General features: G+C 41.4%; 1 protein-coding gene across 15 annotated transcripts in view; it reads right to left on the bottom strand.

Moving 5' to 3' along the window:
- The window catches only part of SYNE1 (spectrin repeat containing nuclear envelope protein 1), a 663,643-nt gene that overhangs the window by 358,391 nt on the left and 278,254 nt on the right, over nucleotides 1–26,998 (bottom strand). For all 15 annotated transcript variants that reach the window (XM_077486324.1, XM_077486337.1, XM_077486323.1 and 12 more), the window contains 10 exons: nucleotides 24,253–24,387; nucleotides 22,390–22,548; nucleotides 20,471–20,679; nucleotides 16,175–16,283; nucleotides 13,792–13,956; nucleotides 10,888–11,055; nucleotides 10,385–10,561; nucleotides 9,002–9,142; nucleotides 5,114–5,274; nucleotides 208–358 (listed from right to left, as the gene is read on the bottom strand). In XM_077486324.1, the coding sequence (XP_077342450.1) occupies nucleotides 208–358; nucleotides 5,114–5,274; nucleotides 9,002–9,142; nucleotides 10,385–10,561; nucleotides 10,888–11,055; nucleotides 13,792–13,956; nucleotides 16,175–16,283; nucleotides 20,471–20,679; nucleotides 22,390–22,548; nucleotides 24,253–24,387 (1,575 nt within the window). The remainder of the gene's footprint in view (nucleotides 1–207; nucleotides 359–5,113; nucleotides 5,275–9,001; nucleotides 9,143–10,384; nucleotides 10,562–10,887; nucleotides 11,056–13,791; nucleotides 13,957–16,174; nucleotides 16,284–20,470; nucleotides 20,680–22,389; nucleotides 22,549–24,252; nucleotides 24,388–26,998) is intronic.

Below are 26,998 nucleotides of genomic sequence, written 5' to 3'. Positions count from 1 at the left end.
GTGACTTTCCCTTCATTTTATGGAGCTTTATTATATTATTATCACAATAAAAAGAATGATGTGACCACAGAGTGAAGGAACTTTTTTACGTTAGATAAAACAAACACAAAGTACATTTACTAAAATGTGCCTTGGAGCGTACCCTGTAAAATATTTAAACCTATTTCCAATGTTGATTATATATCAGTTATTATTCTAATAATTTACCTTGATTCGGTTGACTTGCATGTCTGCTGAAATATTTGACAGTTCAAGGTCACCTAGTTCCTTTTCTTTATCTAAAATCCATGTGGCATGCATCTCAAAATCACGATCAAACTTCTGCCACCTTTCTTTCACCATTTCCATTTTGGTAATGCTTGAAATTATAAAAAATAAAAAAATATATTTTAATATATTAATACCCCAATAATATCTTAATAACTGGCCAAATTCTATGATTCAGAAGCTTACCAATCTCACTAAATCATTACAATATTACATCTTTACTTACTTCCTACACTGGATCACCTAATGGGTGTGTGTCAACGGGCTTTGGGCTTACATTGATGGAATCAGTTTAATATCAGTTTAAGATGCTTTCAATATCAATTTTTCATAGGTCTATCTGACCTGCAGCTAACCTCCTCTGACCTGCATTGACCTGCTTCAAGCGGATTTTGCATTTCCATAGATTTCCATAAACCAGGGAGTGCTAACTCCATGGAACTATCAGAGCATCTGCTCCGAATGCCAGAGGATCCCTTGTTCAGGACACAAATTGCTGTAGCTTGTTGTTGAATCTTGATGCCAATAGGTCGACTAAACCTGGCAAATTTCCTGGAACACCCCTGGGTGTAGGGACCATTCCCCCGAGCAGATTTGCTGGTGGCTGAGATAATCTGCCTTCCAGTTCTCTACTACCGGGATATGGACTGCCGATATAATCGCCACATGTCACTCTGCCCAGGCTAGTAAGTCTAGTATGTGGTTCACCTCCTTCAAAGCTGAAGGACTCCTGGTACTGCCTTGGTACTTTATATAGGCCACTGCAGTGACACTGTCAGACTGAACCCTGATAGGGCAGTCCTGAAGCTCCACTGTTCAAGACTGTAAGGCCAGATGTACTGCCTGTAATAACCGGACGTTGATGGACAGGATCTGTTCTATCTCTGACCATTACCATGAGCTGCGAGCCCTTCTAGGGTCAATCCCGAGCCTGAAAGACTGGCATCTGTAGTCAGTACACTCCAAGTTACCAGGAGAAAGGATTTTCCCTTTCGCAGGTTCTGATCCTGCAACCGCCAATTTAGGCTTAAGCGTGACCGAGGAGATAAGCACATTGGATAATCCAGGGCTTTTCCTCTTCTGGTCCAGGCCAACAAGATGTCTTGTTGTAAAAGTGGAATCGAAATGGGCATAGGATACTGCCTCAAAGGAGGATACCATCCTCCCTAGAAGACTCATACAGAACCGAATAGAGGGTTGTCTGGTGCCCCTTATCTGATGCACCTGCACCTTCAGGGAACAGATCCTTACGGGTGGCAAGAATATTCTTGTTTGAACCGTATCTAGGATCAGACCTGAATACTTTAGACTTTGAGCTGGTTTCAAGGCTGACTTTTTGTTATTTATGTTCTGTTCTAGAGCCTGTATTGAGTGATCGCTGAGTAGGAGGTCGTCCAGATACCAGAGCACCAGGATCCGTTGGGCCCTTAAAAGACCTAGTACTGGTGACAGGACCTTTGTGAACACTCGGGGAGCTGTAGCCAGCCCGAAGGGTAGAGCCACAAACTAAAAATTATGTTTCTCTATTGCAAAAAGTAGGAACCTCTGATGAGGCTGAAAGATAGGTATGTGTAAATACGCATCTTTTATATCGATGGAGGCTAGAAAGTCTCCCCTCTGGAGTGAGGCTACTACTGAGCAGACAGACTCCATTTGAAAGGACTGTATCAGTAGATACTTGTTCAGGGATCTTAGGTCCAAAATGGGCCTTGTGTTCCTGTTTGGTTTCTGAACCGTAAACAGGTTTTAGCAAAACCCTGTGCCCCTATTAGATACTGGAACCTCTACAATCACTCCTTGATGCACTAGATGATGTACTAACTGAAGCAATACGTTTCTTTTTGGAGGATCCGAGGTCAAGAGATCAGGGAGCAGTAGGATCAGAGAGGAAGTGGCTGGTGTGGAGGCCGACACAGGTGTGTGCTTAGTGTTTGCTTGGGGGTGATGCATTGTGCAAGAGATCTACTATATGATGATGATTTATTACACACTATCTGTCTCTGCAGCATCTACACATTATGGCATTGGCAGCATGGGTGGCTCTCTTTCTGCAGGCTGCATATGCATAATGGCATTGGCAGTGCCACCCATGCTGCAAATTCCATAACGCATGTGCTGCCTGCAGAGACAAAGCCACCCATGCTGCCAATCCCATAACGCATGTGCTGCCTGCAAAGATAGCGCGACCTATGCTGCCAATTCCAAAACGCATGTGCTGCTTGTAGAGATAGTGCCACCCATACTCCCAATGCCATAACGCATGTGCTGCCTGCAGAGACAGTGCCACTCATGTTGCCAATGCCATAACGGCACTGTCTCTGCAGGCAGCACATGCGCTATGGCATTGGCAGCATGGGTGGTACTTTTGTCGCTGCAGGCAGCACGTCCGTTTTGAAATTGGCATGGATGGCACTGTCTGCAGCACATTATGACATTGTGAAATTATAAAATAAAGAATAAGGTGTTTTACATGTTCATATAAATGTATATTTATATAGCGCCTTATTCTTTATTTTATAATTTCACACAGTTTAGTGATTCACTTTAACCACTTAAGGACCAGGCCTCTTTTTCAGATTTGGTGTTTACATGTTTAAAACCGTTTTTTTTGCTAGAAAATTACTTAGAACCCCCAAACATTTTATATATTTTTTTTTTTAACACCCTAGAGAATAAAATGGCGGTCATTGAAATACTTTTTTCACACCGTATTTGCGCAGCGGTCTTACAAGCGCACTTTTTTTGGAAAAATAATTTACTTTTAATTTGAGTAAAATTAGTCCAATTTTTTTTTATTGTGAAAGATAATGGTACGCCGAGTAAATTGATACCCAACATGTCATGCTTCAAAATTGCGCCCGCTCGTGGAATGGCGTCAAACTTTTAGCCTCAAAAATCTCCATAAGCGACATTTAAAAAAGTCTACAGGTTGCATTTTTTGCGTTACAGAGGAGGTCTAGGGCTAGAATGATTGCTCTCGCTCTACCGATCGCGGCAATACCTCACATGTGTGGTTTGACCACCGTTTTCATATGCGGGCGCTACTCACGTATGTGCTTGCTTCTGTGCGCAAGCTCGTCGTGATGGGGTGTTTTTAAAAACTTATTTTTTTCTTATTTATTTTAATAGATTTTATTTATTTTTACACTGTTTTTTTTTTTTTTTAAAAAGGATCACTTTTATTCCTATTACAAGGAATGTAAACATCCCTTGTAATAGAAAAAAGCATGACAGGTCCTCTTAAATATGAGATCTGGGGTCAAAAAGTCCTCAGATCTCACATTTGGACTAAAATGCAAAAAAAAAAAAAAAAAAGAAAAAAAGAAAAATGACATTTAAAAAAATATACCTTTAAGAGGTATGGGGGGAAGTGACGTTTTGACGTCACTTCCGCCCTCCTATGTTATAGAGACGAGTGGGGGCCATCTTAGCCTCACTCGTCTCCATACCCAGCTAGGAAAAGGACCCGATCGCCTCCGCCGCTACCGATGGCTCCGGTAAACGGCGGAAGGTGCGGGAGGGGGGGTGGCACCTCTACCGCCGCCGATAGCGGTGATCTCCTGGCGAATCCGTCGTGGAGACCACTGTTATCGTACAGACAGCCGGCGCCTGAAGAGATGGATATCTCGGTTGTGGCAGCAGCTGCTGCCGTTACCGAGATATCCCTCCTCAAAAATAGGACGTACATCGGCGTGCGCTGGTTGTTAAGTGGTTAAAGGGGGCAACTGTTTGTTTATATGTTTTCATCCCCACAAGGCGTCATTTTTTTGCTACACATTTTTACATTATGGCATTGGCATGTCCCACTGTCAAGTCGCTGATCGCCACCATTACCTGCACTTTGTTTCAAGGCGGGATCTGGGGAGGGGCCAGGGGGTTGGCCAGGGGTGGGACTGAAGGAGGGACCAGGGGTGGGGCTGAACGGGGCCCCATCAGGTAGGCTGTACGGGGCCCCATGATTTCATTCAGCGGCCCTGACTGTAGGCACAATACCAGATAGGCTTAGTGGCTCAGATTGCCCGGAAAGCCTCTGGTCTTTCAGTTGATACAACACTAGGAATACGACTAGGTTCATCAGGAACTACTGATGACATCCGTGTGCCCTTTCCTGTTTCCCCTATGTAACAATCCTGCTAAGCACCTTTAGCCTGCCAAGCAACACTTGGTGACTCACATGACCCGTGTAAGGAAAAAATGAACCACTAGATAAAGTACGACTTGCCTCCACATTTTGACAAATCCTTAATGTTCCCATTAGCCTCCCTACCTTAACATTAGCCTCTTAGCTCAGTAAGACCAGATTGCGACTTATCCCTGGGATACCCTCTCTCCCTCCTTTTCCTGCTTTCTCATTTTTCATTGCATTTCTCATCATCTTCTTTATACTTCATACTTGGATGCTACACTTCGATGAGTTTTCACAGTTACATGTTGCCCCATCTGCCCCACCATTCTGCTATACCTACTTGCACACCCATAACAAGGATCTTCCTATGCTGAAGTGAATATGGAGCCCCATTAACCCACTGTGATGTTTCAGATTCTTTTCAGTATGTCTGGCTGTCCCTCCTCCTTATGGGTCAAATTAAATGTTTATTGTATACTCTTATTTTCTGTATATGCTTCCTTATTTGTGACACTCCAATTTGTATTGGTTCTAAGTGTTTATTTCTTTGAAATCAATAAAAAATTTAACAGGAAATCCAATGATCCACAAATGAAGAAGCAGCACCATGTTGTAATAAAGCAAATAAAAGCAAAAAAAATTTAGGAAGATTAGGGGACTCTCATTTTCCTGCAATATCACATGCCAGAAACAAGAAAGGGTCCCGCTTTTTGCACTTACTTCTCAGACAGGCACTTTTTAGTCTGCTTCACATTTTCATCAACAGCCTTAGTTTTCTCCAGTAGGTGGTGTTTGCTTTTTTCTCCAAGCTTTATGTCACTTGACTTCTTCACCAGATTCTCAGCCTGAACTGAGAGATCATCACTTTTTTTACATAGCTCCTGTTAGGATAAAAAGATTCTGGTCATTAGACCACCCATACACATTACATAGTATTCTGAAAAGAGATTTTGAGAAGGAAGTTTTTTGCATCTAAAAAGATTACTGTATTTTCTGGCATATAAGACTACCCTTTACACAAAAAAATGCCCAAAAATTGGGGGTCGTCTTATACGCCGGGTATACAATGCTGCCCGATGGATGTCAGCCCTCAAATGTCTGCTAATACTGTATGTGGCTTCAGCTACAAACAGTATACGCCGCTGAGCCAATCCCGGCGAGCGATGTATTCTATTAATGAATACAGAGCCTGCTTGGATTGGAGTAACAACCTCTGCCAATCCGAGCAGGCTACATAGAGTAGCCTGCTCGGATTGACTTTGAGAGAGAGGGAGAGAGGCAAGGGCTGATGATGCTACAGCCTCTGCCAATCCAAGCAGGCGTATTCATTAAAAGAATACACCGCTCACCATACTTCCCTGGGTAAATCCATTCACTGATCTCCTACTACTATACATCCTGCTGTTTGCCTTTGAGGTCCCAGGCACCCAAGAGGAACAGGTAAATCTGGGACATATGACAGGGGGGTTATTAAATGCATTTTGGTGGACAATTCCCATAGAATGTAACCCAAAAGTGGTATAGGTTTGGTTAGTGAAAAATTCTACTTTCCAGAGTTGTGGCATTCAATAGATCTCTGTTTGTGTTATTATTGTTTGATTTACTTTATGACATATCACAGCATGACGGATGAGTAGTTGGCATTCTTGCTTTGTGTTTTTAATGGTTCTAATGTTTTTTTAAAATGGTGTTGCCTCAGAAGGGGGGTAGTCTTATACCGCGAGTATTGCCCATAACCTATGTTTTCACTTGAAAAATAGGGGGTCGTCTTATACGCCCAGTCGCCTTATACGCCGGCAAATACGGTAGTTCATACAAATAATTTATATGCAGCAAAAAAAAAAAAAAACAATGATCTTCAGAAATTGAATTTTCTTATTACAGATGTATGTTTCCATCTGAAAACAGAAATTCACTCTATAAAGTGAGGTACTGCTGATGTTCTCCCTCTCTCCAGCCTTTAACTGAGCTTCAGGATTTTTGGAGGGAGGAAGGTGGGGTACCATTTTGTGTTAGTACTTGCTACCACTTCCACAATGCTCATGTAGATGAAGAAGCAGGGCTAGGCAGTGAATTCTGGAGCCCCCCCCCCAAAAAAAAACAAAGATACCCAAAATATCAAACCTTAAATCTGTGTGTGCCCATAAAATGCCGACATACTTCAGTACGATATATTTTCTATAGGTCATCAGTTTTGTGTTACAGGGGAGATCTTGTGCTAGAATATTTACTCTCACTCAGGCGTGTGCGGCAATATGTAACATGTGTATCACAATCAACATTTTGATGTGTAGGAACCCCCGACACATGCGTTTATGTTGGTATATGTGTATATGTGGGGGTGGAGGGCCTCACATTTTTTGGGGGGGGGAGGTTTTATGTGCTTGGATGTAATTTTGATTAAGTTTGTGATGAATTTTCGGTGACAGGTTAACCGCTTCCGGACTGCCCAACATACATTTACTGCAGGCGGGCGAACCAGGTGCGCAAAATCACGTACCTGTACGTGATTTTGTGCATGCGGGTTAGGGGCCACTGGCACACTTCTCCCGCTTTGACTGGGCCCATGTAAACAAAGCACACCACTGATCTGTCAGGGAGGAAAAATGAGAGATCATGTTTCAGCTAAGCTGAATCACAATCTCTCTTTTCCTCCAGTAAATTCACCCCCCTCCGTTAGAAACACCTCCCAGGGAACAAATTTAACCCCTTGATCACCCCTAGTGTTAACCCCTTCCATGCCAGTGCCATTTATACAGGGATCAGTGCATTTTTAAGCCACCATTACCAGTAAAAAAAATTAAAATAAACAAAAGTCCCTAAATAGATCCTGTAGTTTGTAGGCGTATAACTTTTGCTAAAACCAATCAATATACGCTTATTGGGATTTTTTTTTTACCAAAAATATGTAGCAGAATACATATTAGCCTAAGATATGTATTATAGCAGAAAATAAAATTATTGTTTTTTTCAAAATTTTGTTAATAGCACAAAAGATAAAAAAAACGCAGAGGTGATCAAATACCACCAAAAAAAAGGTCTATTTGTGGGAAAAAAAGGACATCAACTTTATCTGGGTACAGCGTTGCATGACTGTGCAATTGTCAGTTAAAGGGACACAGTGCCATATCGCAAAAAATGGCCTGGTCAGGAAGTGGGTAAAACCTTCCAGGGGTGAAGTGGTTAACCCCCAGATGGGATCTACCATCCTGGGCGGACGTCATATGATGTCCTCGGCTTCCTCGGCTTCCCACGTCACCAAGGAGCCAATGCGCGTGCCCGGCAGCCGTGATGTCTGCTGGACACCCACGATCGTTCGTGACAGAGAAGGAACGTGGATCTGTGTGTGTAAACACACAGATCAATGTCCTATCAGGGGAGAGGAGACTAATCGTGTGTCCCTAGTATATAGGTACACCGATCAGTTTCCTCCCCTAGTCAGTCCCATCCCACAGATAGACTCACTCCCCAGGTAACACGTTTAACTGCTTGATCGCCCCCTAGTGTTAACTCCTTTCCTGCCAGTGACATTTATACAGCAATCAGTGCATTTTTATACCACTGATCCCTGTCAATGGTCCCAAAATAGTGTCAAAAGTGTCCCATCTTACTGCCGCAATGTCACAGTCATGATAAAAGTCGCAGATTGCCGTCATTACTAGTAAAAAAATAATAATAATAAAAATGCCATATATTAATAAAGCTATTTTGTAGGCGATATAACTTTTGTGCAAACCAATCAACATATGCTTATTGCAATCTTATTGTACATTATTTTCCAACTCTGCTAACTGGGGAAAGTCACAGCATGTCCCGGAAGTGACGTCATACACAGGGTCGCAACAAGAAGGGGGAAGAGAGTGGACGTGTGTCTGCTGTTCTCCCTCTCCTCCACCCACCGGCACCCGACATGTCGCTTCCCGTGCCCGCAGATGTGCAAGCAGAGGCCAGAATACATGATTACATGGTGGGGACGTGCGTGCCCGGCAGGATGCCAGTACCAGGGGTCTGCAGCCACCGGATTGTGTGTGAAACCCCCGCTGTCAAAAAAGAAATAAATAAAAACTCACACTGATGAGCGCCCCTCTAGAAAGGGCACTTGTAGGAACCAGTCTCCCTGCATTAGACAATCTTGTGCATGTGCAGTGGGAAGTGGACTGTGGTAGCCAGAAGTCACCGCCAGCTTCCAAATCCATGAATCTGCTGCGGGAAGACAGTACTGGAATCTATGGACTGGTAAGTACCTGATCTTTAACGGTCAGCAGCTACAGTATTTAAAGCTGCTGACTTTTAATTTTTAACATTCTTAGTTCCTTTACCTGTTCACATAAGCACACAAAATGTCTTTATTTCCTGTGTCTGGAAATATCATGTAGCAATGTCACGTGTGCCTTTTACAAACAAAACTATGGTGATGTATGACCGTACAGATTGCACATCCACAACTGCTGAGGTATAGAACATGTGAATACTTTCTGTTTTAGGAAAACTTTGCTTGTGTTAAGCACTGTTTAGAATCGTATTTTTATGTGCAGCCAAGACATATCACACTTCACATACTACTGTAAAAACAACTATACTATATATTATAGACAAATATAATGTAACCTTTGCCTGCTGAAGTTCTAATGATATATTTTCCAGTGTTCCAAAGTTCAAGGGTCGCTCAAGTGTAGGTCCTATCTGCTTCAAATGCTGAGCAATAGACTCTTTTCCATTTTCTATTGTCTCCCAATCATGGATTGTGTCCTTCAAAGAGAAAAAATAAATCATATAAAGCTATTTTTAAATATTTTTATGTGCTTTGAAACACCTTTTTTTGTATTACATAAAAAAAATTCATAGAACAGGATAGGTCTAGGAAAATTTGGCCTGGGGGGATTTTTTTAATGGCTTAAAGTAAGAGTAAAACACTAAATATTTCATGGTGATGTTTTTGGTGGGCACGGTGAAAGGTGGTTGCAAGATAAGTTGATTGTGGAAGACCCTGTCAAAAGCGATGATCACAGGTCTCAGTGGGGAGCAGGTAGCTATATTATGCCCCCCCCCCCCCGTGTATCACTGACTGAGGGAACCACTCTGATCGATGTCTGAATAGTAAAGTATCTTTACTTAGTGCCACCAGCCCAACATACCTTATAAGTACTGGTGCAAGACAGTTATGGAAAATGCCTGTTGCTTTCTCCATAATTGAAAATGATTAAAATTCAACAGGGAGTTTGAGGCCCCTTCATAATAGTCACAGCAGATATGCAGGCCAAAAAACTGAAATTGCAGTTATTGCTCAACAGGTTTCTTAACAGATACAAAAATATAAGAAGCTGTCAGGTGTTTTAATTCCCCCACACCTAAAAAACCCTAAAAAAAACAGTTGTATGTGGATCGACCCTTTTACCGGTTGCCTTGATTAGCTTTTTAAATTCAGAAAAGTTTAAGTAATTAGAGCATTATTTTTTGCCAATAATTTATTGCATATGAATGTATTAAGCCTCCTTCTTTCTCACAGTAGTTTAGTCGTATACATCAGATTCCAGAGGCAAGAATCAGCAGATTATTGTGGCTGGTGCATGTGAATAGCAGTAGCCACTCAGCCAGTACAAAGTACTAACAGGCTGACAGCTACCATCACTCTTTGCATGTAGGTGGTTACCTGCGGTTAGGAACGCATGTCCAAGCCTGGAGGCAGTCAGATCTGAACTCCAGTTACTGGAAGAATCAGTTGCTACCCCTAATGCTACTGCAATCTTCTGGAACCTGAGAGAATGCTTCCATTGGACAGCTAATGGGAAGATTCCACATTATTCAGGAAGAGACAAAGCACCTCAAAAATAACCCTTCCACTCTGTGTTCCAGAAGACTTACGATCCAGTGCATCACACGACCACAAAGTTAGCTAAGTAAAAATGGCATTTAGATAATTTATTTTAGGCCACAGCAATTAGCTTGAGTGTGTGTGTGTGTGTGTGTGTGTGTGTGTGTGTGTGTGTATACCTTTAATTCTTCTTCTTGTTGCACCATTGCTGCCTCTACATTTTCCATTTCAGCTTCCATCTTCATCAACTCATCCTGAACATCTCTGGACAATCCCTTCTCAGCCTGTATCTCTTTGGCACGAGTAATCTGGAGCTGAACATCCTGTTTCTTTAAACGTGTTTTCTTTATATTTTTCTGCAAGGACCAGAGTATAGTATATACAGATTAGTATCAAGCCAAATACACACAACTTAAGACAAACATTTGGGCCAATGGTTATCCAAAACCTGAGAGATTTTTGCCAAAGTGGGTGATTTGTCACAATGTCAGGTTGGGCATGGCTTTAATATGGCTTGGGGAACCCCGATTTCCACAGTGAGACAGCATAAATAGTATTTTCTGACTAATATAAGATCATGCAAATTTTATTACAGGTTAATTAGTAGAGAATTTGTCACACTTAGCTCTTACAAAAACATTCACATTAGATGTTTATTTGGATTATCATAAAGTATTAATACCTCATAATGAAGAAGTAGTTCCTGAGCCTCCTCAAGGCTTTCTGTGTTCAAAATCTTCTCAGCTTGTGATTGAATATCCTTAGAACTTGTCACTAACTCACTGAGCTTATTCTTTACTGCTTCCTTGCACTCTACACAATCTCCAACAGTGCTTAAAATCTTCTCAATCTATTGGGAAACAGCAAAAAATGTGAGATTTTTATTTCTATGGGGTCTATTTATCAATGTCTTCATCCAAGATTCATCATATTTTTCAATGTAACGTTATGTGAGAAAAAAGGGTTAATCTTCATTGAACATTGGGTGGAAACATAGGTTAATAGACTCCTACATTTTAATAATTTTCATGCAAGGCCCTTCTATGGCTTCTGTAATGAACTGTATAGTAAATGCACTGCCCCCCTTATATTTCTGCACAATCTGTTGGCGATATTTAAATCCTGTATACTAACAATAATAATATATTCCAATGCAATGATAAAGGCATACAATGACACTGCCCAGGCCTACCCAATTCCATAACATAGTAGCTAGCCTTAGCTATACGTGAACTGTTAAGTATCTTAAAGTGTAACGTATCAATTTCAGCCAAGGAAGCTGCCATCTTTGCCTCTGTTTAATATAAAACTACCATGATGCTGCCCATGTGATCAGTCATGACACCAGCCATTGGATGGTCTAACAGTTTGATTGAGAGCACAACCAATAGGAGTGTTACATTTCCGGCATGCTCGGGAAATGAAACTGTTTTGTGGATGGGTTTACTTACGCTTTAAGGCACCATCCTCCAGAGGGAACACGTAGTGGGGCTTTTACTGTTATTGACCATTTATTAAAGATAATTCTGTCTAATACAGTAGAGATATTTCTACTAATTTAAATTACTCTGTTTGAAAAAGCCATTTTCTGGCCTAGAAAACTACAATTTATATGATAGCAAGAATGTAAAATGCAAAAAGGATTTCAAGACAGCAAGGATGAGTTTACTAAACGGTGGTAAAAAGTGTGTAGGATTTTTCAGCTTTACTGTGGAGTTGGAATATGTACAGACTTGATAACCATCGAATACTTATGATTTACCTATGTATCTTGGAATTTCAATTAAAAAAATCTGTTGTTCTGTGTTCTTTTTTTTTTTTTATTATTATCAAAATTTTTATAAACTTTTTTAACATTTCCATTAATAATCCACAATATATCACATATCTAAACATTTGAATATGAAAAACTGCTCTGTGTTCAATACATGCACTGTTCTATGCAATCTCAATAAAATCTTTATGGAAAAAAAAAAGTGTATAGTGGTACCTTTATTCACAAGAGTAATTAGGGATGTCATACTAAATGTTTTTACTAAGTGGCATTTAACCTAAGGTCAGCCCTGTATAACATAGTAACATAGTTGGTCTTCAAAAAGAGAGTAAAAGAGAAAAACTAATATACAGCAGACTTAGTCCCCATACACATGGTCAGACATTCCGACCACAAAATCTGTCAGATTTTTTCAGACGGATTTTGTCCGAAACTGGTGTTGCATACACACGATCGGACAAAGTTTTCGGAAAATCCGATCGTTCGGAACGTGATGACGTTCGTTCGTTCCGACAGGACTACGTTCAGGCTAGTAGCCAATAGCTTTGGGCTCGTAATTTGATCTGAGCATGTGTGGCACTTTGTCCGATCAGAATTCTCTACAAACGATCGGACAAAGTCTGATTGGATTTTGTTGTTGGAAAATTTGAGATCCTGGTCCGATAGAGCCCACACGCGATCGGTTGTTCCGACAATATAATCCTGTCAGACCTTTTCCGTCTGAATTTCCGACCGTGTATACAGGGCATAAAAGAGTACACAGCAGTGTTTCAGTGCAGACTGCAGACATTTTAAATGTAAACAATACAATGTTTACATGAGTTTGGTCTTTTGATGATAACTTTTAAAGCACAGGAAAAAGGCAAGAGGAGAAAAAAGACAATATGTTTGTAAAAATAAGGAAATAAGGAAATAATTAATGTGTTTTAAGGCTTCATGCACAAGGGACATTTTAAAACCTCTCCTGAACGATTTAACTTGACAGATAGTAACCAATGTTTAAAAATGTCCGTGTTTACATGCCGCGTTTGTGTTTAGAAGCATTTTTTACATTGAATAAAACAAAAATGTTTCCCCATTAAAAAAGCCTGTAAACGAAATGTGGCTAAATGTGAGTTATTGCGTTTACATGCGTTTACAAGCTGTTACAGGCATTTTGCGTTTCAAACGCCTCATCCGTCCTGAACGCATTGTTTTGCTTTCCAAAATATGCTTCTAAACTCAACTGCTTAGAAACAACTATAAACGACCCTCCTGTGTACATGTTCTGATGAGATAATATAGAGGAGAGTTCAGGGGCAGCTGAAAAAAATGCCCAAATGCTCCTACCTTGTTTCCCCCAAAAATAAGACCTAGCGTGATTGTTGGTAATGGCTGCAATATAAGCCTTACCCCCCAAATAAGCCCTTCCCTTTTTCCCCGAAAATAAGCCCTACCCTGAAAAGAAGACCTACAAGGACTTAAACTAGGGCTTATTTGGGGGAGTAGGGCTTATATTGCAGCCATCACCAACAATCACGCTAGGTCTTATTTTCGGGGAAACAGGGTAAATGTCCGTTTACCAGCAGCAGTGTACATAAGGCCTAAAAGCAAATGGAGAAAAAAGAATACTCAAAAAAACACACTCATTTCACGTATTATTCACTGTACTAGGACAGATTTTGTTCAGTTTGTGATGGCGACAGGTTGTTGCTTTGGATTTTCTCAAACTAGAACAAAGAACACTTCTAGTATCAGTGCAGGCAAAAATGAATAGCACGTATAATGAGGTGAGGGCTGTCCATGTAGCAGTGAAATGCTAACACTATGTACCTCATTTAGCGAGTCCAGGAAGAGTTTTAGGCTGTCAGATAGTTTTGCTAGATCACTGTTTTGCCTTCTTACTTCCTTCTCCACCGAAACCTCAGTAAGTGCAGTCAGTCTGTCTTTCAGATACCTGACATTATCCTCATGCTTAGTCACATCTTGTCTAATTTCCTGTAACAAAACAATTCTCCCCATTAGTAAGAATGGCATTATATTTATGAATATTAATGGACATAAGAAATGGGAAAGGAAGCACATGAAAAATATAGATCACGATGTACTAAATACATTGCTCCACTCTTTATTCTCAGGAGGAGCAGTTATCTCATGGATTTTAGGATATGTAGTTAAAGTTTACACAATAAATCATTTACAGTCCAAAATATAAGCATCATAGCTTTATGCCATTAAACTTTTTAACCATTTATTAGCTAATCCAATATGTTTTTAAAGCAGAGCTCCACTGGATTTTTTTTTAATTTGGTGGGGAATGAGTGGTGTATTCCCTATACACATCCATAAACTGCTAATAGGTTAAAGCGGAGGTCTGCCCAAAAAAAAAGCCAGCAGCTACACATACTGCAGCTGCTGGCTTTTAATAATAGGACACTTACCTGCCCTGGAGTCCAGCGATGTCTGTGGTTAAGTGAACCCAGCAGTGTAGCCTTAGGGCTTCACACCAGGAACCCTACTGCACATGCACAAGGCCCCGCTCCTCTCTCTTACTGGCCCAGCGACAGGGAGAGAGCTTCACAGGTTGCCACCGGAGTCCTCTTCCACTCCTCCATGACGACATCACAGAGCTGGTGGATGTTAGAGACCTTGCACTCCTCCACCTTCCGTTTGAGGATGCTCCACAGATGCTCAATCAGGTTTAGGTCTTGAGACATGCTTGGCCAGACCATCACCTTTACCCTCAGCTTCTTTAGCAAGGCAGTGTTTGTCTTGGAGGTGTATTTGGGTCTTTATCATGTTGGAATCCTGCCCTACAGCCCAGTCTCCGAAGGGAGGGGATCATGCTCTGCTTCAGTATGTCACAGTACATGTTGGCATTCATGGTTCCCTCAAGGAACTGTAGCTCCCCAGCACTTATGCAGCCCCTGACCATGACACTCCCCCCACCATGCTTGACTGTAGGTAAGACACGCTTATCTTTGTACTCCTCATCTGGTGGATGCCATAGGCTTGACACCATCTGAACCAAATAACTTCATCATGGTCTCATCAGACCACAGGACATGGTGTATTTCCCAAAGACAACCTCTGGATATGATGATCAGCATGTGCACTCAACTTCTTTGGTCGACCATGGCGAGGCCTGTTCTGAGTGAAACCTGTCCTGTTAAACCGCTGTATGGTCTTGGCCACCATGCCGCAGCTCAGTTTCAGGGTCTTGGCAATCTTCTTATAGCCTAGGCCATTATTATGTAGAGCAACAATTCTTTTTTTCAGATCTTCAGAGAGTTATTTGCCATGAGGTGCCATGTTGAACTTCCAGTGACCAGTATGAGAGCGTAAGAGCGATAATACCAAATTTAACACACCTGTTCTCCATTCACACTGGACACCTTGTAAAACTAACGAGTCACATGACACCGGGGAGGGAAAAAGGGCTAATTGGCCCCAATTTGGACATTTTCACTTAGGTACGTGCTCACTTTTGTTGCCAGCGGTTTAGACAATAATGGCTGTGTGTTGAGTTATTTTGAGGGGACATCAAATTTACACTGTTATACAAGCTGTACACTCACTATTGAGACACGGGAGCAAAGTGTAATTTCTTCAGTGTTGTCACATGAAAAGTGATAATAAAATATTTACAAAAATGTGAGGGGTGTACTCACTTTTGTGAAATACTGTATATATACACACACAATCAAGGTGATGTTAAGAACAAATGATTTTAAAAGCAAAATACATATATAATATAGCATTATATATATATATATATATATATATATATGGCAGTAGGTGGTCTGGCAGGTGGAGACAGAAAACAGCAGCTGTCAAACCTACACATATAAATTAAAGGACAAAAAGTGGGCGTTTGTAGCGTTGGGAGTGGACCCTGGTGCATTTACAAATAGATGTGAGGCATGTGCCCCTGGGGAGCATGATGTCTAAATACATCCCTGTTTGTATGCTGCTAAAATCTTCAACCCAGAGAAACTAGGTGATAATGGGTCTATAGCACATCCAGCAAGAGAGGTAAAGCCATCGTAGATCTGTAGCCATTAGAGTCTCCAATGTAGTTACCATTCTTGTCTTACCTGATTGTTCTACACAGTATATAGAGGCCAAGAACAGTATGAAATATATAAGTAATGCTTCAAGATCTTATATAAATACTGCCTCAAGCATAAGCACATCCGGTCAGAAAACTTGTTACCTGCACTGAATATTTTAATTGTTCATATTTCGTAATATCTTTAATCCCGCCTTTAATTTGTATTAACTCTTTGTCCTTTGCTGCCAGCCAATCAGACACTTCTTTTAATCTGTAAAGTTGAAGAGGGACAGTCAGTAAAAGTAGGACAATAAGGAACAGTAACAAAAAAAATCTAAGTTTTCAAAATTTGTACAGTGTAGAAAGCAATATGTAAAACAATGTTTCTGGGTAAAAATGTATAGTCTTTTATCCATGGCCAATTCAAATGCCACATTATTTTGCCTACATCTGACCATAGAATAATTAGTCACATTTACATTTGATGCCAAAAGGAAAATTATCCACTTAAATGGTTATGTGATGCAGCACAAATCAGTTTACTAGGATAAATAAGGAGAATGATACTAAGGAAGCTATTGTTATTTAAGCAGGTTACAATTTTTAATAACTTAAAAACGAAATTGTATTTTTACCAGTGCGTGATATTCTAAGCCCTTGTACACACGGTTGGACATTCTGACAACCAAATCCCTTTGATTTTGTCCGACGGATTTTGTCCGAAACTGTTGTATACACACGGTCGGACTAAGTTGTCGGAAAATCCGATTGTACATAACGTGATGATGTTATTTCATTACGACGAGACTACGTTCAGGCTAGTAGCCAATAGCTTTGGTCTAGGAATTTGATCTGAGCATGCGTGGCATTTTGTCCGTCGGAGTAGGCTACACATGATCGGAGTATGTCCGATCGGAGCATGTTGTCAGAAAATTTTATAGGCAAGTTGGAAAACTTGGTCCGTCGGATATTCTGACGGAAACAGTCCGATGGAGACCACACACAGTCAGATTATCCGACAATACGGTCCGATCGGACACATTCCGTCGGAATCTCCGACCATGTGTACATGGGCTAAATATCTGAAAAGCTGTGAAGGTGGCAGTATTGAGAAGAATACTGCCATGGGCCCAGGATAGGCAAAGACTGGGCATTGGCAGCCCGTTCATTGTGGGCGCAGGGGCACAGCCCCCCAATCCCTGCCGCCACCCATTTATCCATGCACCCGGCCCATTTCAGGATATCAGGCGCATACATTTCCTATGCCGGGGTTTGTTTGTTTTTTTGAAGCATGTGATTAGACCCAGAGGTTCTAATAGGCTTCAAAAAAGGGTGGGCTCAGAAAGTGTTCCCCTGATCCCACCCAATTGTGTGAGCATAGCGATTAAATCTTCGCTATTTTCACTCTACAGTGCACCCCCACCAACCAGGTCGTCAGTTTGCACAGAGCTTTGGAAACGGAGATACACGCTGGAGCTGGAGCTAACACTGCCTGCATGCCCGCACTCCAGGGGAGAAGAGGAGAGCTGAGCACACCACAGCAGCCTGCCTGACACAGTAAGTACCGGACCTCCCGCATACGGGAAGGGGGGCTAGCAGCTGTCAGTGCCGCCTTGAGCCCCCGGCGGCCCCTGGTGCAGGGGGGAGGAGGAATGCAGCCACGCCACCAGCCACCACTATACAGGGACATCTAAAAGCCTAAGATCCACTAGTACCTGCTGGAGGAGGAATATAGAAGGGGGACATCTAGAAGCTAGGGATCTGCCAGTCCCTGCTAAAGAAGGCATCTAGTACCTATAGACTTGCCAGACACCACTGGAGGAGGAATATAGAAGCTTGGAGTCCACTAGAGGGGACATCTAGAATCTTGAGGTCTACCAGTCCCTGTTGGGGGACATCTAGAAATTAGGGATCTATCTGACCTGCTAGAAGAGGAATGTAGAAGCTAGGGGATCCACCAGTCTGTACTGGAGAATGTATCTAGAACCTAGGGATTCACCAGTCCCTGCTGCAGGAGGCATCCAGCTAATGGGAAAAGCTGCAAAGATCCGCAGGAACAGGCAGGCTCCTACATCCTGTTTATGGGCAAGAACAAAGGTCTGCAGGATCAGCAAAGCTTATGACTACAGAGCCTGCCTTGCCCTGCAGAGTGGAGATTTCACTGTCCTCTGTAGCCTGTGCACTAACATGGCATGCAAGAGTCAGCTGTTAGGGAACTGTAAATCCCAGGCTGGCCTGGGGATGAAACTGCAGTCACACTAACAACTTTCTCTGCATAGTTGGGAAGTTTACCTTGAAGTTGCTGAGGAACTACAAGCCCCAGTGTGGCCATTCTCTGATGAAGTTAGCAGGCTCAGTGACATCTTCAGCAGCCTATCTCTGCAATGTCCCTGCTATGCTAAATTTGAAGGTTTAGGCTAGCACTTCTTGTTCAGCTGTTGGAGCACTACAAGTCCCAGTGACTCCTGCTGGTGTTTGTAGTGCCCCAGGAGATACCCTTCTAACCTGCCGACCTCTTCCACCTCCTCTATAGCTGTGTAGACAGAAATTATAATGTGGTGTTGTTACTATTAACATATGGTGTGTTCACAGAAGCATTTTTAAACTTTTTGCTCTGCTTTAACATAATTCATTTTTATCTGTCTTCTCTATCTTTTCATCTATTGTCTATAATTTTAACGCCCCACCCCTTATTTAATAAGATCTACCTATATATCAACATTGTTTAATGTTTAAATGTTTCTCTATTGCTAATGAAGGGTTTATGCTAAACCAAGCTGACCGTTCTTGTGTGGTTCCATATTGATTTTGCCTTGTTCTGTTTGGCCATTGCATTGTGCATTGCCTGAGCTATATACCCTGATCTGTGAGGCTGAGCTATATATCCTGATCTGTCATGCTGAGCTATATACCCTGATCTGTAAGGCTGAGCTATATACCCTGATCTGTCATGCTGAGCTATATACCCCAATCTGTGAGGCTGAGCTATATATCCTGATCTGTGAGGCTGAGCTATATACCCTGATCTGTGAGGCTGAGCTGTATATCCTCCTGATCTGTGAGGATGTTATATACCCTGATCTGTGAAGCTGAGCTATATAATCTGTTCTGTGAGGCTGAGCTATATACTTTGTCCTGTGAGACTGAGAAATATACTCTGTCCTGTGAGGCTGAGCTATATATTGTGTCCTGTGAGGCTGAGATATATATTCTGTCATGTGATGCTAAGCTTCTGACACTATGGGTGGAAGCAAATGGAATACAGGGGACAGAGTGTGTGGATTCTATAAGGGATGGGGCTTATGAAAAGTGGGATGGGACAAAAATGAAGGGTGTGGTCCGACCCCCCCCACCCCCCCCCCCCCCCCCCACACCGTAAAATTCACTGGGACTCGGGAACAGGGAGGCATTGCACACTTCACCATTTGCCCCCTCCGGCCAAATGTTCTCAGTTCTCCCCTGGCCCAAGACAATCGCATCAGCTGAACTGGATATAATGCAATGCCTTCACTAAACATTTTCCTGTGACTGATCATTATTACCTGATATTGCATTCACATCCACTTTCCTGCTCCATTTACTAAGTGTGTGTTGCCCATGCAATGTCCGGTCAACTGACACAACAATGACACAGATACAGTTCAGTAGGATAGGGCTTGTGTCCTACATGGCAAATAAGTTTTAATGTACAAAAATAAAAAATAAGGCATTTGGGTGGCAAAAATATGAATGTAATCTACTCACCGGGGGGGAAAACCTCTGGGGAAATCTAGGATGGAAAAGGACCTGGGGGTCCTAGTAGATGACAAGCTCAGCAATGGCATGCAATGCCAAGCTGCTGAAAGCAAAGCAAACAGAATATTGGCATTCATTAAAAAGGGGATTAACTCCAGAGATAAAACAATAATTCTCCCTTTCTACAAGACTCTGGTCTGGTCGCACCTGGACTATGCTGTCCAGTTCTGGGCATCAGTCCTCAGGAAGGATGTGCTGGAACTGGAGAGAGTCCAGAGAAGGACAACAAAACAAATAAAGGGACTGGAGGACATTAGTTATGAGGAAAGGTTACGAGCACTGAACTTCTTCTCTCTGGAGAAGAGACGCTTGAAAGGGGTTATGATTTTAATGTACAAATACCGTACTGGTAAACCCACAATAGGGATAAAAAAAAAGACACGCGGCCATTCACTAAAATTAGAAGAAAAGAGGTTTAACCATAAACTGTGTAGAGAGTTCTTTACTGTAAGAGTGGTAAGGATGTGGAATTCTCTTCCACAGGAGGTGGTTTCAGCGGGGAGCATCGATAATTTCAAAAAACTTTTAGATAAGCGCCTGAACGACCACAACATACAGGGATATAATATGTAATACTGACATAAAATGACACACATAGGTTGGACTTGATGGACTTGTGTCTTTTTACAACCTTGCCTACTATGCAACTATGTAACACAGTACCTTATCCTGAAATCCTTCCACTTGTCTGGATGCTCCATGAGTTTTAGATGTGTAGTATCAATCTGAGTTTTCATGTCTTTTAGTACCACTCTACTGCTTTCATAAACTCCTTTAATAGGGTCTCTCTCCTGCAGTTTTAAACACAACTCTTCTATTAGCCGCAGCCTCTTCTCACATAGCTGGTAGCACCCTTTCTCACCAAAGAAAGCCTATAATAAAACAGTCGTAAAAGGAAGGAAGAGAGAGGTCAACAAAGCCTAATGAATGCATTAATTAAATATCATGTCCCTTGTTTATTAGCTGAACTGAGCAACTTAATGACTTGCCTTCCAGGCTTTTTCTGGCACTTTTTGTTTACAAGTTTTTGCTATAACCCCTAAACATTACACATTTTTTTTAGCAGAGGCCCTAGGGAATAAAATGGCAATTGTTGCAATTTTTTATGTCCCACGGTATTTGCGCAGTGATTTTGCAAACAAATTTTTTGGGGAAAAAATACACTTTAATGAATAAAAAAAAACACGTTTATCCAATTTTTTTGTATAAAGAAAAATTATGTTATACTGAGTAAATAGATACCTAACATGTCACACTTTAAAATTGCGCATGCTTGTGAAATAGCGACAAACTGCAGTACTTAAAAATCTCCACAGGTGCCGCTTCAAAGCCTTTACAGGTTACCTGTTTAGAGTTCCAGAGGAGGTCTAGCATTAGAATTATTGCTCTTGCTCTAATGTTCGCTGCCATACCTCACATGTGTAGTGCGAAGACCAGTTACATATGCATGCTCAACTTGCGTGAACATCCCTTGTAATAGAAATGACTTGTAATAGAAATTACATTGCTCCGGTCCTCCAAGGCTGCAGAGGCGATCAAAGAGTAGATACTCTTTGATCGCCTATGGGAGAAGCAGGCCGCACCGTCAGATTGTTTCTCAGACAAATCGGCGGAAACAGTAAGCCAGAGAAAGACTGGCGAGCACCGGGAGGGGTGGAATGTCCCCTCCCACTGCTTTGAAAAATGTTTCGGTGGCTCATGAGCCGCTTGAAAAGGTTTTATGAGAAAGCCAGCCGCTGACTGTAAAAAATTATACTGGGGTCAGGGCTGATATATTCATCCATAATCCCGGTAAACCACTTCTTCAAAGCAGTAACGTATATATATGTATTGTGGTCAGCAAGTGTTTGCAATAAAACTTATAGTCAGTCTGTGCATTGTCCATTCAGCCTACATCACAGGCTATCGTAGTTAGTCACTTGCGTCACAGAAATCTGCAGAAAAATTATACAGCTTAATTACAGAGACAAGTACCAAGCTTGAATAATTACTGCTAATGCTCAATGCCTAATCACTGAGAAAAGTCAAGTAAATACATAATTTTCATCATACCCCTTCTGGCTTTGGAGCTTCGGGCAGCTACCCTAACATGGGCCTAAGATAGGCTTGGGGCTAGTTGATTGTAAAATGTCTTAGCTATACTGCATTAGACAGGGAACTTTAATCTTTATACTTGTGAATCAAAGAAGTTTATGAACATGGCGGACATACCATTTGTGCTGAAGTAATTTCCACTAGATGTGGATCAGAGCAGATAAGAAGCAGAAGGCCTCTCAGCATTATGCCCCAACTGTGCTTCTAGTATGTAATATTCAAGTGGTGTCCAGCAGAAGGCATTTTCATAACTCCCTGCCTGCCCAACAATGAGAACTGCAGAATGCTGTCCCAATTTCCTTTTGACACTATGTTGGCTCAAAGTAATGGTGGTATTTATGGTAAGACCCAAGTTACATATTATAGACTGAAAGGAAGCTCAGGGTATCACAAATGTTTCTACTTATCTCTATCTATCTATCTATCTATCAATCCTTTTTATGACATTACATTTCTGAGGGAGACAGTAAGTTTCAATGTATACCTACCCTGTGCTCTTTTACAATTTTCTCACTGCCATCTACTAGAAGCATTTTGTTTTCCCGAGCCAACTCTGCTCTGCAGTCTTCCACTGAGGCTAAAATCCTACTCCTCTCCAGCTCAATTTTCAGATGTAATAAGTGGTAGGGAGCTTCACTCTGATAATCCTATAAAGCAAACAAAGAACCGTGAAAATAAGGTTTACAAGAAAATATTTCTTTAATGTCAAACTCACTGGTCAAAGTGGCTGTTGTGATGCTAGATACAGGCCATCCACATTTCTGGACCAGCTCAGGACAACATTTATATAAAGTATATATTTTTTTTCCTTTCCCTGGTTCAGCAACAATAACGTTCACCGAGGATCATCTATACAAGATATCTAAACCACTTTAAATGGTCTCTTAGCAAGAATGAGCAGCAGTTAAAACAGCTCATGAATGCTATAATGAAAACCCTTAACCTTAATCCTTTTACAAACATGCAAAGAAAGTGAAAAAGAGAAAGAGTTTATCTGCACCTAGAACCTAAATCAGCGGCTAAGCACTATAACTGAGATACTAAGCACAATAGCAATAGATAAACAAAGCGCAGAGCTATACATATACTGTAATAAGTGCATATATTAGCAGTAAATGAACAACATGCAGTGCACTATACATATATTAAGTGCATAAATCAATAAACCATATAAAAATAGTGTAAGTCAAAAGAAGCCACAGAGAGAATGTCCATGTTGAATAGAGAAATCTAGAAACCGCAACCGTGTCACCCACAGCAAGTTCTCACTGGAGGCTTACCAGAGAATCAGCGACCACCTTTACTCAGGGAGGTCAGTAAACACCAGTTGCAGCCCATCCATGCATCCAGCCCCCTGATCTACCTGCAGGGTTTTTTTTTAAGCATGTGGTTAGAGTCAGAGGCTCTAATAGGCTTCAAAATAGGATGGGCTTGGGGCGCAAGCCCACCCAGTTCTGTGACAATAGCTAATTAACATTCTCTATTGTAACACTGATTCTCCTCCTGGCCAATCAGGAAGTAGGTCGTCAGACCCATCACCCAATTGGCCAAAAGGAGATCCAATCAGATTGGCCGCAAGAAGGAGGGAGGAGATGCAGGGGAAGAAAGGAAGTAGCCAGAGAACTGTCCAGAGAGAAGCCAATGCCGCCTGGAGTGCTGCCCGTGAGATGGGGTAAGTGCGGGGGCCCGACTACTGACTGGCCGACTCAGGGGGGGTTGCCGCCAGTGACCTGACCGACCAGGGGGATAGGGGTGGTCTTGTTTGCCATACACCCCCCACCCAGAAAAAAACACCAGCCATCACTGGTAAACACTCAATCAGTCCTTCGATAAACTTTTAGGAGCTCAGGTGTCCTCTCAGATGGCCCCAGATGGTAGGTAACAGGATAGATTCACAGACAATCCAGGAAGCAGCATAAGGAAACCAAATAAATGTAGTTGTGTATAGAAGAGAGGAATAAACTGTGTGTCTATGGCTCACAGCAGTGCCATGAAAGGTCCATGAAAGGTTCCTTCTGTCCATGATAAATCGTCAGAAGGAAAATAAGGACTCCCCCACGTGATAGGGAGGGTCCTAGCTCCTATTCTGATGATTTAACCATTCAGAAACCCAATATTTCTAGTTGTGCTGGAAATTGGCACCAAAAGTCTGTAATTGACCAGAGCCTCTGAAAACAGATGTTAATCCTCCTCCAAAAAAAGGATAATTTATGCACTTATACTTATGTATAGCGCAGCACTATGCAAAGAAACTGAACTTTTATTACCTAGACTTTTTCTTCTTAGATTACAGAAGCCTAATTGGTTTAATGATATAAAGTGGAATCCTAAACATAAACTAAATTACAAACCTTCCATTGTTTATGTAATTTCCTGACGGTTTCTTGAAGTGGCTGCTGGTCTTGCTCTGGCAGGATATCTGTCAGTTCATCACAAGCTTTCAGGAAAGCATTAAGAACCTTCAGATCTAACTGTCCAAAAAAGTCCTGCATGCAAAAAAAAATGTTATAGAGTTTCCAACAAAGCACATTTTTTTCAAACTAAAGTGTTACTAAACCCACAACAGTAAAATCAATCTGTATAAGCAGTAAAGCATGCTTGTTATACTCACTGTGGAACCTAAGGGATTAATCCTCCGCATTGTGTAAAAAGGCTGTTTTATCCTGTCTTCTCTGATCCTCCCCTTCTTCCACAGCCCCCAATCCATCTCCTGATAGTACAGAGCCTTGGGGGAACTCTGCACATGCTCAGTTTGATGTGTATTGCTAGAGATTTTTTTTTTCTTGGAAGGGTGCATGTAATTGGCACAGGGCCAATCAGCACTGTCCAGACAGAGGGTCAAGGGTCATGTAGCCTCATAGGAAAATCAGAGGAGAATAAAAGTGCCTCCTACAAGCTTTAACCAGTGCTCAGCTGGACACTGTTAGAAGTCACCAGACTGTTATATATTGCTGATGAGAAAAGTTATTGAGCAGTATATATTTACTAAAAGAACTTAATTTCCATGTTCTATGTACTGTGGGAGACCAGCTATAGTGAATGCAGGGTCCTGGGTTTAGTAACACCCCCAGTGCACTATATCACGTTTTCTGTAAATGTACAGCCTGCTAGTGTAGTGCAATTCAATTATCTTTAGAGAAACTAACTCTTAAAGCATGGAAAAAGAAAAAAACATGCATCTCTGCAATGCATGCATGTTTCACCATGTTTTATCATTTTAAATACCTGCAAGTAGAGAAACATACATGTTGATCTGCATAAAATGCACTCCACAAGTCCAGTTGAGGACCAATAACAAACAGCAATCTGTGGACTGAGTGGTATCAGCTTTGCCAAGTTGTATTTCCTATCTCCCCATCCATAAACTTATCCTAGTGGTAAACCGCAGACATGAAATCTGAAAAAGCACATCCTTCTATACTGTGTACTTGTCTCTCTCTCCAAAGCTCTGAGTGTCATTAAAACTTGTTTTTTTTTCTTCTGTCTGTGTCCCACTGGGGAAATTTACCTTCACTTCCTCTCCCATAAACACAACAGAAAGCTAGAGGATAGCTCTACAAAGTGAGAAAAGTCCTCTCTTAGTCATCTACAACAAGGCTACCCACTGGAAGACTGCCCCTCTTTTACTGTTCAGGTGACAACTCAAAGCATTGTCTGCTCCATTGATAATGGGCAAATAAATGGGTAAATAAAAAATGTGAATCTGCCCAGCATGGACATGAACCTGATTGAGGTTCTAACCCTTTCCAACTATATACTAAACTAAAATAAAAGTTTGGGCTTTAAATTACCTGAATTTGACTCGGTATCAGCCTCCTGCAGTCTGCTGTTACAGTAGAGTTCAGGGGGAAGCAGCACAAGGAGCCAATCAGCTGTGCTGCAGTGCAAAAGAAGCAGTGACAAAGAAGAGAGTAGAGTGGCAGAAAGATGAGTTCATCAGCATGCTGCCTCTCCTTTTCCTGATTGATCACAAAGTTAGGTGTGTGAAAGTGGAAATACAGTCCTATGTCAAAAAGGACCGTGCAGTGTAACGTAAATCTCATATATGTGTTTTAACAATGTATTTAGCTTTTGCATGGAGCTCTGCTTTAACTAGAAAATGCTCCTATTTGGGTTGTGTGGGACAATAAGTTCTGGTTGGAAAATTTCCTGCCCCTCCAAATGGGAAATGCTATATACAGTACATCGGCCTTTAGTGGATTTCCTATAAGAACACATAGCAAGCTCCTAGACCAGTCACAGAATGAGCTCAGCCAAAATGTTCAGCCTGGCATTGTTTCCATGATATCATGGTTTCAAACAACAGTCAAGATTAAGTGGTGATGGTACTGTTGCATTATACACAAAATAGATTAATCTGATTACATGAAATTGATCTTTTTTTTTGATCCCCATCCATTTTGGGTAAAAATTTGTAACAAAAAACAATAAGGGAGGTTATGCTTATACTGTCTCCTGTCTGCTAAAATAAAGTTAATGGATTATTCAAAAGTTTTGCCTTCATGTCTTTGGGAAGTGGATTACTAACTGAAGTAATGCTTTGAACAAGTAAAGAGAATTTCTGTTGTAAATGTAGAACCCCCTAACCTAGAAAAACTGACAAGCTGATCACAGGGCATGATCTCAGGGCCATCCAAAGTTTGGATCCACCTAGCTTGCCCCTTTGTTATATAACTGGCCACCATTGAGTAAAATTAACCATTTTTGAGTGCTCCCCAATGGGGATTCTAGCTGGAGAATCCATGAATATGTTGCTTTTCAATGCCACCTATCAATTTGCAATTTTCGAACCACCGATAGCCAGTAGATACCAAGAGAAGATCTAGTTGCCTCTACTGTATATACTTTATTTAGACTTACACAACAAATTAAGGATCTTTACTTTTCACAGAATGTCTTCTCTTTTTATTATGTTTCACTAGACTATATAAAACCTTTATCTTGCTTTTGTTAGTACAGGGAACTGTAATTCTAGAAGAAGAATGGCTGGGAATATCCACACCATAGAAATACTGTACCATCACACAATTTTTAGTCTAAATAATCATTTTGGATTCAGGTTCATCAGCATATCCTGAAACCTTTTGTATGGATTTT

Source organism: Lithobates pipiens, unplaced genomic scaffold (genome assembly GCF_037356315.1).
Source record: "Lithobates pipiens isolate NorthernLeopardFrog02 unplaced genomic scaffold, aLitPip1_a1.2 Scaffold_18, whole genome shotgun sequence".
Taxonomy (NCBI): Eukaryota; Metazoa; Chordata; class Amphibia; order Anura; family Ranidae; genus Lithobates; species Lithobates pipiens.
The sequence above is the reverse complement of the archived record's forward strand: the minus strand, read 5'-3'. Positions and strand labels throughout refer to the sequence as shown.